The sequence below is a fragment of the Choloepus didactylus genome, chromosome 27 (genome assembly GCF_015220235.1).
Source record: "Choloepus didactylus isolate mChoDid1 chromosome 27, mChoDid1.pri, whole genome shotgun sequence".
Lineage (NCBI taxonomy): Eukaryota > Metazoa > Chordata > Mammalia > Pilosa > Megalonychidae > Choloepus > Choloepus didactylus.
This window is the reverse complement of record NC_051333.1, coordinates 13823427-13837105: the sequence shown is the minus strand read 5'-3', so window position 1 is coordinate 13837105 and position 13679 is coordinate 13823427. Positions and strand designations below refer to the sequence as shown.

General features: G+C 39.4%; 1 protein-coding gene across 1 annotated transcript; it reads left to right on the top strand.

Annotated features, from left to right (window-relative positions):
• The first annotated feature begins 1311 nt into the window (after positions 1 to 1311).
• On the top strand, positions 1312 to 12961 carry CXCL17 (C-X-C motif chemokine ligand 17). The gene is made up of 4 exons (XM_037819798.1): positions 1312 to 1598; positions 9450 to 9530; positions 10199 to 10300; positions 12542 to 12961. Exons 1-4 carry the CDS (start codon positions 1370 to 1372, stop codon positions 12637 to 12639), a joined length of 510 nt encoding a protein of 169 aa, XP_037675726.1. The 5' UTR covers positions 1312 to 1369; the 3' UTR covers positions 12640 to 12961.
• Positions 12962 to 13679: the final 718 nt, after the last annotated feature.

The window sequence follows — 13679 nt, the reverse complement described above, 5'->3', positions numbered from 1 at the left end:
ATCCCTCTGTTATCAATAAACAACCAATTCTCCCTCAAGCCTTTCTATGAGGCCTCACTGAGAGGCCTGGCATATAATTAAATGCAAATACATGGGTGAAATAATTTATGGCTGGGTGGGATCCCCTGGATCAGGAATAGCACTCACCCTAGCAGCGTTCACGTTTCTAGCAGCCAAAGCTCCGGTGCTTCCAGAGAGTTACAGGGAGGGATGCCTGAGCAGGGGTCAGGGGTGGTCAGCCCCCAGTCAGGTAGGAGACGCACAGCACCCAACCCCCTGAAGGTGCTTTACGAACTCTGCTGTAGCAAAATTCAACAATCAACCCCAACATGTCAAAGGCAGGGATTATTTGAAAATTGAAGAATGATTAAACAAAAATCAAAAAGGTTTGACTCATGCCTTGCCTATTTCCTCCTCTTAGGTTAAACAAAGTCATACCACCTTTTCTCAATCCTGCCTGCAAGCTTCCAGGGAAGACTTCGTTGTTAACCTTCCCTCGGCCCGGATAAGTATCACCCAGCTTTCCAGTCCAGCATCTCTTCTTTCTTTGAGTGCATTTCCTAAAGGCTCTGGAATAGGAGTCAAGTCTAGAAACTGTTGATGTTCAGTAACCCTCAATGTCAGAGTAAGTATTATCACCTCTTTTCTTTTGCCTTGAGCTGTTTCCAAACTGGAGCCAGGAGCCCCAGCAGCCTGAGCAAACACACTTCAAGGGCTCCTTCCCTCCTGTGGTTCCTGTTTCTCAGAACTTCTTGGGCCTTAAGCCCTGGGGGTCTTCCACCAACCCAGCTCCCTCTCCTTCAGCTGGAGCAACGAAGCCACAATCACTTCCCCGAGAACAAGAAGACGACCTGGTTTTACCCACTGCTCCAGGGGCAAGGAAGAATTGCTTCTTCTCCTTGATCCCGCTGTGCTTTCCACCTTAGGTGGCAACAAAACTGGAGGAAATTGTAAACAGAGTGAGGACAGGGCAACTTCCCAGGCAAAAGCACCACTACTGCCTAAATTTTGTCAAAGGCTACTGGATGGGAGTGTGGGAGGACAGAGAGGAAACAAACCATGTCATCCTCTCTTCTATCAACTCTTTAGTACCCACTTTGCTGCTAGGTATCAAGCTAGAGTCACTGAAAGGGATAAGGAAATTCAAGTGAGAGAAAAGATTTACGGAAGAAATAACCCACGAGGGGCAGGAAGGGGGAGGGAAGGAAACAAGTATTACTGGCAAGTTATCGGTCAACTTCTTATGTTCTCAAGTAGGCTTCATTTCTTTTGTTTGACCAGTTTCACCTCCCAGATTCCTGTAAAGCACACGGTCCAATCTGTTACCTCAAAACAAGGCCAACATCACCTGAGCTGTTCTTGCCTTCTAATGAAAATACTGGCTGGGGTTAGAGCTCAGTCCGGCAAGCCAAGGGCCCAGCCTGAGCCACCCCGGGGATCAGGAGCTTTTCTAATTGGAACGCGCCACACACTCCCCAAGCCAGTCTTCAAGCCACTTAAAGCAGCACCAACAGTCACAATGAAAGTTCTAATCTCTTCCCTTCTTCTGTTGCTGCCACTAATGCTGATGTCCCCGGCCTCTAGCAACCCAAATCCAGGTAAGTAAGATTAATTTTCTATGAAGGGGAAGAAAGGGGGGAGAAATGTGGTCAAACAGGGAAAAAAAGAAAAAAAAAAAAAAAAAAAAAAATCATGGTCATACATGGTGATTAATATTCTCCCACAACCAGTCAGGCCCTGAATTTTCTGGGCCAGGGAGGCCCAGAAAAGACCTACTTTGAAAGATGACAAAGTTTACTCCAGTCTTCTGTGCTTTAACGTTTTACCCCATACACACATATACACCACACACATTCACACCACACACATATATGCCACACACAAACTTAAAAAAAAAAAAAATGTAAGCTATTCAAGCACTAAGGCTTATTTTTTAATTAAAATTTTTAAATGGTATACCCGGAACCCCTTCAAAATAGCACACATGAACTGAGGCACTCTTCACATATGAAGATGAAAGCTACAGGCCTCTGGAGAACATGTACTATGAGGTGTTCCGGTAATAGTGACACATCTAAGTTCATCATTCTCAATCTCTCTCTCTCTCTGTCTCCCTCTCTCTTTCTCTCTCTCTCACAGACAAAAGGCACAAATTGTGAACCAATAGTCAGAGCTGAGGCCAAATCTGTAACCATGAAAGAGAAGGAAGCTAATTGGCCCAATAAAGGAAATGAACTCTTGCCTTCAACTTCTTAATGTGTTTTTAACTACTGAGTTAACTCCAGCCACACAGGAACTAATTCTTATTGGAAACCTGGGGAAATGAGCTATCTCAAGCAGAAACTCTTCTTCTGCTAGGAATCTAAGTTCATTTTGGAGATAGCCAACAGTCACCTAATTCACTTTTTTTAATGCAGGGTCACAAATCAAAGGAAATAAAATCAACAGAAAAACAGATAACAATAAATCCAAAATTATCACTACTCTGTGGTTAGAATGAACTCCTGTTGCTGGTTAAAATCCAGAGGTCTATCTAGATCTTATTTCCCCATTCAAATAGTGTGATCCAAATTCCAAAAAAAAAAAAAAAATTTTAATAAAAATTAAATGCAGCTCCTTTTAACTACAGGAATTTGAGGCAGGTTAGCCTTTCTTGAGTGCCAATTTCCTCGTTTACAAAAAAGAAGAAAACTGTACTTCCACCCAAAGGGTACTGTGAGAGTTAAATGAGATATTGTATGTGAAAATACCCGCAACTGAAGCTGGTAAAAAAAAAAAAATCATAATAACGGACTTAACAAAAATTTGCTCTCTTTTACCCTCTCTCCCCCAATCCTTTTCCAGAAGATGACTAATGAATTTCCCCAGGCCAATCTAGAGGGTGGCGGGAAGAAAGGCAGCTATACATTCCTAGACAATAAGGAAGTCCTTGCTTACATTCTTTCTAGTGCACCAGACATGCCACCAACAATTCTTAATGCTATTTAATGACAAGGTAATAAACTAGAAAAATCCTATCACCAGGTAGTGTCTAGATTTGAAGCTTTATCCATACCAAGCCATGTTTTAATAGCTTACCTTTTGGGAGGCGGACATTTGACTAGAGATTCCAAATCTGCTCCAGGCAAAAGTGGTTGAGCCCTTGGCAGAAAAATCATGCAAAAGAGAGCTCACCATCATGTATGTTTCTACTTGAAATGACAATTTCCCTAAGGGCTACTTTGGGCTGAAAGAGCTTTGTCACATTCTCAGCACAAACTTGGTCCTAGAGTTAGGAGAAATTCATCCTACTCTACCCAAATTTCAAGTTTCCCCTTCCTGGTAGAGAGAGCTGTTTGGACACTGCTCAGCACCCTACCCTCTTGCCCACCATTTTAGAAGAGAAGGATTTTCCATCCCTATGACAGCACCAAAGAAAGTTTCCTCAGCCTGGATTCAAAGCTCTAGCCCCAACCTGCTTTTCCGATCCAACTCCCTCCACTCACTAACAAATACTCTATGCTCCACCCACACCTAAATTGTTTGCTGTTCCCTGAGTAGGTCCTGTGCTTCCCACCAGCACAAATTTGGTCTTGGACCCAGCTGAAAAACCACCTCCTCCTCACAGCCTCCCTTTATTCTCCTGCAACCACACGTGCGTGCTTCCTCTTGTGAGCATGCCTAGCCCTAACCTGGCTGTCTCTTTGCACTTACATTCTTCCTTATATTGAAGGTGTTGGTGTGCCTGTTTACCTCCACCCCCTGCCCTTCTAGACTGTAACCTCTCTGGTGGCACAATCTGGTATATTGTGTCCATATCCCTTACACTATCCAGCACAGTAATCAGTAAATATTTGCTAAGTGAAAGAATAAACCCTCAGGTTTCTAAGTTCAAAATTTTGCCTTTTTAAGACTCTATACCAGGGTTTGATAACAACTCTATTGACATTTGGAACTGGATAATTCTTTGTTGTAGGGGGCTGTTCTTTGCTTTGTTTAGCAGTAACCATAGCCTCTACTCCACTAGATGCCCTCAGTAGCCCTCCCCCCACCCCAAATTGTGATGGTCAAAAATGCCTCTAGACATGGCCAAATGTCCTCTTAGGGGAAAAACTGCCAATTGAGAACCATTGCTTTACACCAATAGTTCTCAAACCTGGCTACACATTTATAGTCTCCCGGGGCACTTTTTAAGAACTGGAGTGGGAATTTGGGTATCAGTATTTTCTAAAAGCTCCCCAGGTCATTCTAATGTGTAGCCAGAATCAAAACCACTGCCTTAAACTCTAAGATCTGAAGGGCATCCCCAAAGCCTGGCTCAGTTCCTGCCATGAGCACTTAGTAAATAAATGTTGAGAATACTGAATCCTTTTAAGTAGCTATGCTCCATTAAAAAGAAAGAAAGAAAAGAGAAACTACTCCTTAATAAATAGTAATTAAAAAACAATCCTCCAAATCATAAGCTTCAAGAGTTTCACTGCTTTTTGCAAAGCTCAAAGCTTATTCAATTAGTTGTAGCATACTGAAGCTAAAGGGTACCCTCTTATGACCATCTCTCATTAAAGATCAAATCACAATTGTAGAAATCAATGTTGCATAAATTTGGGAGGAAAATTTCATAAATTACTTTGACAGTATTAGAATTTTTTCATAGGATATTACTTAAATTGAGTGGGTGACTCATGGTCTTCAAAATTGTTTTTACAAGAGATTTCTGTTATAATGATATATATAGTCAGTAATGGCATTTTATACAATAAAATAGTTTTTAAAAAACAGTAAAAAATAATTATACTGTTAAAATCATCCTCTTGGTTCTTCATTGAACTTCCCAAAGAGCTTTTACCTCCATTGTCTCATTTGATTCTCTAGCAGGCAAGGACACCATGATACAGAGATGCTAAGTTACGTGGCCACAGACGTACTAAGTTAGGTGAATACTAGGACTAGACACCACAGCTTCTCATTCAGTGCCTCACATACTTCCATGCTGCTTGGTTGGTTGGGGCATCACAGAAAAGGCTCAGCCTGCAAGTCAGGAGGCCCTAGGTCCAATCATGGTTCTGCGGCTCACTTTGCAACCCTGGACAAGTTGCTTAACTTTTTTGAGCCTCTGTTTTATCATCTTAAAATGAACACAATACCACTTAACACACAGAAACTGTTGAGAAGATTAAATGAGTTGTGCTGTGCACCTAGTAAGGGTTCAATAAATGGAGGGAGGGAATTTTTGAAGTGGGTCCTAAAGCAGAAAGGCGATGACTTAAAGAAAGTTCACAACAGCGATGTCACAAACCACATAAAGGTGCAGAAGCTTGGTGAGCCTTGTTTCCCAGCCAAGCACAGTTGTGCAATAAGAGCCTAAATCTGAGCTAATTTGTGGCTAGAGGAAATGACCACTCAAAACAATCTCAAAATAAAATCTGATCTTATTTATTTTTTTAAAATAACTATACACATGCTCAACATACTTTTCACAGGGGTGAGGGAAAAAAAGGAATAGGTAAGAAGACATGAGAATGTTATGAAATAAATTACTTATAATAACAGATTACTTATATTATTACATATTATAAAATTACTTATAATAATAGCTAACGTGTTAAGCACTCCTATGTGGTGGGCATTGTTCTAAGCATTTCCTCCAACCACTTTCTTCAAATAACATCTTACTTAACCATACATAATATGATTATCAAAACAAGGAAATTATGATTGACACAATACTATTATCTAATCTAAAAATACTCAAATACTCAATTTTGCTAACTTTCCCTTTTCTGGTTCAGAACCCAGTCCAGGATTTCACACGGAATAAAGTAGTATGGTCTTCTTGGTCTCCATCCAGGTCGTTTCTCAGTCTTTTCTTGTTTCATGACCTTGACACTTTTGAAGGTCAATTATTTTGTAGAATGTCATTCGCTTTGGCCTTATCTGATGTGTTCTCATGATTAAACTCAGGTGATGCATTTCTGACAAGAGCACCAGCGAGGGGATGCTGTACCTTCTCAGCGCCCACATCAGAAGGCCCATGAGGTTGTTGTCTCTCCTTCCCGCTGCTGTTAACTTGAAGCTCTTGGTTAAGCTGGGGTCTGCCAGGTTTCTATCCTGGAGAGTTAACATTTTTTCCCCATTGTAATTAATAAGTTTCTAGTGGGGAGATACTTCAAGACCATGCAAATAGCCTGTTTCTCTTTATACCTTTCTCAATACACAATCTGAGCATCCATTGATGATTCTTGCCTATAATAACTATCACGTGGTACTAGCCAAATGGTGATTTTTCTATTTCCATCATTCATTCTACATTTATTGATTGGAATTCTGCTATAAGAAAGAACTATTCCTTCTCCCACATTTATTTATTCAATTATTTATTTATATCAGTATGATCTTGTGAGTACACGTGGATTATAATCCATTACTGTCATAATTCATTGTTAGTCATATTGTCCCAGATTTGGCATTGGAAGCTCCTTCAAGTTGGCTTCTGTGTCCTTTGAACATGTCCTCATCATTTTTTGAGCAGTTTCCCTGACACTGCAAGAAGTTCCAGGCACATCTTGTACCTTCCCTGCCCCAGCCCTGGAATCAGCCATTTCACCAAGAAGCCCGGGTTCCTTTTATCAGAGAATGGCATTTACAAACCACGAATACTAGGTGTGCTCCTTGCTCCTGGGTGTCACCATTTCTAGGCTCTCTGATAGAGCTAGAAACATATGTATGTGTACATACACATTAATGTACTTTTATTAGCCCATTTGACAAATTAGGTAAATGAGGCACAGAAAAGTTAAGCAGCTTGCCCCAAATCAAAAATAATGATATATGCACCACAAGTCTTAACAAATGGAGGTGACTTCTTCACACGTGCATGTCAACAGAAAGCAACATAACATTCCAGCACAGATACTCTCTTTGAAAAACAGAAGTCCACAATAACAACACCACTAATAACCACCATGTACTGAATTCCTCCCTGGGGACTGGACACCTACATTAGCTCATTTATTCCAAACAACTCTGCAAGGTGGGTAGTACTACCCTCATTTTACAAATCAGGGAACCAAAGATTAAAGAAGCTAATGACTTTCCCAAGCCTATATAGTTAGGTGACAGAACCAGTGGTTGAACCCAGGTCTGTCAGGATATATGCTTATTCCACTGTATCAATGCTTTCCAAAAATGATTTTAGGAAGAACATAAATTAGCTTTTTTTTTTTACTTTAATAGTTACGTATATTTATTTTAAGCCATGTTAGAAAAAATATAAGCACACATAAAATCTATAATTTCATAGATAATATCACAAAGGATGAGGCTAAGTTTTGCAAAATGAATTTTTTAAAAGAAAAAGTATGAAACGAATAATAGTACAGGTGGTATAAGACCACAGCAAACATAAAGAAGGTCTATCAACTTTTGGAAGACATAATACTATAGTACTGTGCTGCCTCATTTTCAGTTATACTCATGAAATTAGGAACATCATGCAGTGCTGCAGAAAGAAAAACAAACTAAGAAACTTAGGCCTGGATTTTAGCTCCAGATATGTCACCATTACTTTTGAGAACTTGGCCATTTCCTCTGTGCTTTCTGGGCCTCAGTTTTCTCATTTGAAAAAAAAAAAAAAAAAAAAGAAAGGAGATGGTGATTTATTTCATTAGTGCAATACTTTTTTTTTTTTTTTTACAAACCATCTGAAGTATACAATCAGTGGCTTACAGTATTATCACGTAGTTGTGCATTCATCACCATGGTCAATTTTAGAACATTTTCATTACTCCAGAAAATAAATAAAAAGAAAAAAGAAAACCTAAATCCACTCATACCACTTTTCCGACCTATTATCAACTCATAATATTGGTAAGGTGCATTTGTTACTGTTATTAAAAGAATATTAAGATATTACTGTTAACTATAGTCCATAGTTTGCAGTGCAATACTTTTGAAAGCAATTTGGTAGTGATATCAAGAAACATAAAATTATTCTTAACTTTTGATCCAGTAATTCTACTTTGGGGATTCTCCCCCAAATAAGTAATCTAAAATTTGGAAAACAATTACAAGCACAAAGAAATTTGTCAACATCCAAACTAAGATACTGTAGCTATTCAGCAATGGGAGAATAGTTCAATAATTTGGTGCACATATACTGGTTGGGAGTATAACACAGTCATTTTAAATGTCTGTTATGAAGACTACATAGCAACACGCTTATGAAGTGAAAAAAAGAAATTTGTTCACATGCTATGGTTATCACCAACCAACAATTGGTAAGAGTAAAGATGTCTTTATTTATACTTTCAAATTTTCTCTAGTATAGTTACATTACATTTAGAATTAAAAATCTTCTAATGAAGGGATTCAACAAAATAATCTCCAAGATCCCTCTGGTTCTAATATTCTGTGGCTTTTCTCTAGAACTAGGAGTAGATGTCAGGAAGGAGTAAAATGTTAGAAAAGTTTAGATGACAGGGGCTATGCCTGTTTAACTACTTTAACAGTACACAAAACAGCACACGAGAACACTCGAAAAATAGCATTCTGGAAAATGTTGCAACACCCTCCGTGTGGCAAAAAAGGCACAAGTCTGGGAAATAGGATAAGTTGAACCAGATAATCTCTAAGGACCCTCTCCAGACAACCTGTCCATTTATTTAATGAACAAACATTTACCAAGTGCCAGGGATTATGTAGTTGCTGACTACTCCTGAGCCACTGGCTCAGAGCCTAGTGAAAGAAAAAGATTTCAAACGACAAACCATAGCTGTGCAATTATAGAGCTACATCTAAATATGATGGAAATCATACAAGGGTATAATTAATGCTGATAGGAAATATCAGAAACCACCATACAGAAGAAGCATCACCTGAGCCTGTTCTAGCTCCAGAATCTCAAGTCTACAAAATATCCTCCTTGATTTTCATAAAATATTTTAGGTATTACAAAATAGGGATAAGACAGCATCAGGTGATAGGACAGACGTTGGACAGAGGCCAAAAAAGGAATGGGTTTGCTTCAGAGGAACAAAGGCAAATATCATCTTCCTATCATTGAACTGTGGATAATACAGCAACTTGGAGATCAGGTGAAAATCCTGGTTTACAAAATAATCTGCTCCTTGCTCTCATTCTTTAAGCCATGAAAAGGGTTTTAATGGCCAGGGGAGGGGAGAAAGGAAAGGGGATGAGGTAAGGTCTTGATTAACCCCCACCTTTTAGTTCTCTCTTCATCCAGAAGCCGTTCCTTCTCTACCTACCTCCTAGTCAAGCTTCTCTCTACGCAAGATTTTAAACCTAAATTCTTCATCCATTCAAAATACTCCTCTGTTGAGAAAGCTAGGTCCCTAAGTAAAAAAGGAGGAGAAATGGAACTGGGCTTACCTAGGTGGCACAAAGCTGGAAGGACGTTTCTGTGGTCCCCTTCCATTTCCAGTGCCTGGAAGTGACCTGTTTCTCTCCGACAGGGGTCGCCAGAGGCCACAGGGACCAACGCCAGGCCCACAGGAGGTGGCTCCAGGAAGGCGGCCAAGAATGTGAGTGCAAAGGTCAGTAATCAGCAATCCATCGCCTCACCCCAGCCCTCTCCCTTGAGCCCCTCTGAGACCAATGCAGATGTTATCTCAAATGATCCCACCCAGTCCCCTCTCCACCACCCAACCACGTGAAGCACCAACCCCTGTTTTCTTCCTGAGTCGAGGGCAGGAGCTGAACTCTTCTAAGGTCCAAGGGAGGGCTGCCCTCTCCCCTTTTCCTTTCCCCAGGAGAGCAGGGCTGCCTTCCAAAAGGCTTTTAATTTTTCCTGGCCCTCCAAAAGCTTCCTGGATCCTATTCTCAACCTATTTTTACTCACAGGAAAGAATGAAATCAGCAAGGCAAAATGGCTGGCCTGGGGTAAAGCAGCTACTGAAAGTCATACTCTAGGTCCTACTCCTCATCCTCTGGTCTCCGCAGTGATACCTGTTACCACCCCCCACCCCCCACCTCCAAACTTGCCACCAAATCCCTGCCCATACAGGTGAGAGCAAAACAAATCAGAAATCCTGGTGGGCAGATAAATAGATATCTCCACTATTCTGTATTGACCCCATTCCCACCCCACTGCAGTGTGAAAAAGGAAATGGAAGGCAAGGAAGATGGCAAGTAAAGCCATGATCTACTCCCTCCCCACAAATACATTAACCCTCCCCTTTGAGTACCAACCCTGTTATTTCAGATTGGCTCCTGAGAGCCCCTAAAAGAAAACTCATGACAGCGCCTGGGCTGCCAAAGAAGCACTGTCCCTGTGATCACCTCAAGGACAATGTGAAGAAAACCAGTAAGTGCAAAGAGAATGATCTTCCTTAAGCCAGAGTCGCTCTGTGGAATCACTAGGGACCAAGCAGAGGTTAAGGATGGACAAGAGAGGGGGTGTGAAGACCAGGAAAAGCACACATCTCAGCCCATGCCCCTCAGTGTCAATTTGTGGGTAGATAAGAATAAGAAGAGAAGAATACAATTCTCCTGAAACAGGGCTGTCAGGGGGCTGGCAGTGACTTCTGAAGATGACACCAGTATCAGTGTCAGACAATTTGATTCCTCCTTAGTGTAGCAGTTTTTAAATGTTATCTAAAAAACAAACTAGTAAATGTCAAACAGCTCGATATTCTATATTATCAAGGATGGGATTAATCAGTATCCTCATATACTGTTGATGGAAGTGAAATACAATGTGGCAAAATTTTAAACCTATGTACCCTTTGATCCAGTCATCTCACTTCAAGAAATCTCCCTTATAGAATATTAGTATGGATATATATATGTATATATATATATATATATATATACATATATATATATATATACACACACACACACACACACAATATAAATACTAGTATATATTTATATATAATTCACATGGTAGTATTTGTATTGACAAATAAATGGAAATAATAAATGTTCATCAACAGCAAATTGGGCAAATACACATTGTTTAAAAAGAATTAGGCAAATCATATAGTGGTGATTGGAAAGGTATCCAGTCTTTTTGGAAAAATAATGCAGGGACCCATACTTCACACTCTTCACAAAAATAAGTTCCAAGTGGATTAAAGATCTAAATTTGAAAGACAAATTTATAAGGGAATATAGGAGAATATATTAAGGAACTTGAGGTAGGGAAGAATTTCTTAAACAAGATACAAAAAGTATGAACCATAAAGGAAAAGATTAATAAATTTGACTTCACTGAAATTAAGAAATTTTGGTCATCAAAAGAATAAAATGAGAAGCTATGGAGTAGACGATATCTGCACCATATATAACTGACCAACAATTAGTATTCAGAATAATAAGAATTCAAATCAATGAGAGAAAGGCAGACCACACAACAGACAAACGGGCAAAACACTTGAATAGGCACTTCACAGACAGGAAATCCAAATGGCTAGCAACATATGAAGAGACACTCAACCTTATTAGTAATCAGTAAAATGTAAATTAAAACCAAACTGAGATATCATTATATAATCACCAGATTGGCAAAAATTTTAAAGTCTGACAAAACTAAGTGTTGGCAGGGAGTAGAGCAGAGGAACTCTCACATGCTGCTAATGAGAGTGTAATTGGTAAATCACTTTGAAAAAGTTCTGGCTGTTATCTACCAAAGTTTAAGCTATAACAGTACTCTGTGACCAAAGCAATTCCACTGCAAGGTATAAACTCAAAAGAAATGCATGCTTACATGCACCAGGAGACATGTGCAAGAACTTCATAGCAGTATTGCTCATAACTACCCCAAACTGAAAACTGCCCAAATGTCCATCTATGGTGGCATGAATAAATAAACTGTGGCCTATTATAATCTTCTAGATCAGTGAGCATAAGCAAACACAAAACAACATAATTGAGTCTTACAAACACAATCCTGAGTTAAAAAAAATTTTTAAAACAACCCAAGACACAAGAGAATATCTAGATTACAATTTCATATACATAAAGTTAAAAAAAAAAAGGCAAAATTAAATTAAATTATTTATAAATGTATTCATAGGTAGAAAAAGAATAAAGAAAAAAAAGCAAATAGTACCATAAAAGTCAGGATTACCCCTGTGAGGGGGAGAGGGTAGTGAACAGAAAAGGATTATTGCTGGCAACGCTCTCTTTCTAAACCCGGGTAGTAGACTGATGACTGTTTGCCTTGTAGCTATTTATTGAGCTGCACATACAAGGTTTAAGGGCTTCTATACTTGAGTAATACTTTGCAATAATAAAATAATTTTAAAGGTGTATAACAAAGCAATATGTAAAGTATAATATCATTTTTGGTTTTTTAAAGTAAACTATTATGTTTATATACTAAAAAGGTATAAAAGAATATAAAGCAAACTATCGGCAGTGGTTAGCTCTGGGGAGCAAGGAGACTGAGATGAGGGGGGCTCTTTTACCTTTTACTGGATAGATTTTTTTTAATTTTTCCACTGGGTAAGTCTGACTTTTAAAATTTTTAAATCTCTCACAAAAATCTAATTTCAAAAATGTTTTTCAAACTGGCCTCTCCCCTTTATTTGCACCCTAGGACACCAAAGGCACCACAAGAAGTCAAACAAGCACTCCAGAGCCTGCCAGCAATTTCTCAAACGATGTCAGCTAGCAAGCTTTTCTCTGCCTTTATAGAGCACTGAGGACCCACTCTCCCAATTAAGCATTCTCAGTCAAGAAGGCAGTGAGGATGCTATTTTCTCCCACCTTATCCTTTTCCCCCACTCCAAATCAATTTGTTCCAGTGTTCTCGCAAAGCATCTTTTCTAAGGTCTTTTTGGTTATTGCCCCATCTAGCACCTTCTCTTTTGAGTCTTTTCCTGTGCCCTCCCCTTACCCAAGCTTGACCTTAATTACCTGAAAGAAGCCCAGAAACCCACTTCCTAGTTGGTCTCACCTAACCTTAAAAACAATCAGGCAAGTAGCAACAAAGGTCAATAAATATTTTTAAATGTAATAGGTCAAAATTGCTTCTTTCAAATAGGGTCTGGCAATTCACATTCACTCCAGGTGACATACTTTATCCTGTTCACTCTAAACCCAATCCAGATTCTACACACACTTCTCCCCACCCACTTGCTCTCTCTCCACTGCCAACTTTTTATTCTTTCATTCAACACACCTTTTTGAGGTAGAAACTAGGTGGAGAAAGAAAGCAGGTATAGCAATGAATCAGACATGGTCTTATTAAAGATAATTTGGGTTGGGAAAAAAAAAAACTTACGTAGTTTCCTAGCACATAGAAGGCTCTCAGTATTTATGATTGATTACTATCGTCATCATCATCATAATCATTATCATTAATGATCATTATACTTTGTGAGTTTCTAAAACTAGTACAGAAGACACACACAGAACCATAATTCAGGGTTGGAGGATCTCAAACGCCATTCAAAAGGGCTTCGAGCTATACGAATAGAAGGACGTCACATTTTTTTGAGCATGGAAGTAAAATGATGGGAGCCATAATATAAGATTAGGCCGGCAATCATTTGTAGGAATGAATAAAGGGGAAGAAATTCCTACCATAGTATAGAGACTGTCTCCCCACTCACCCTTTCCTCAAACATCAGAAGGGGAGAAAAACAAGGAGCACTCATTTGGAACCTGGCTTCTGCACCCCCCAATGAAAGAGGATTAAGTTGGGACCCTTGCCTCTGAGAAGAGTAATTTTC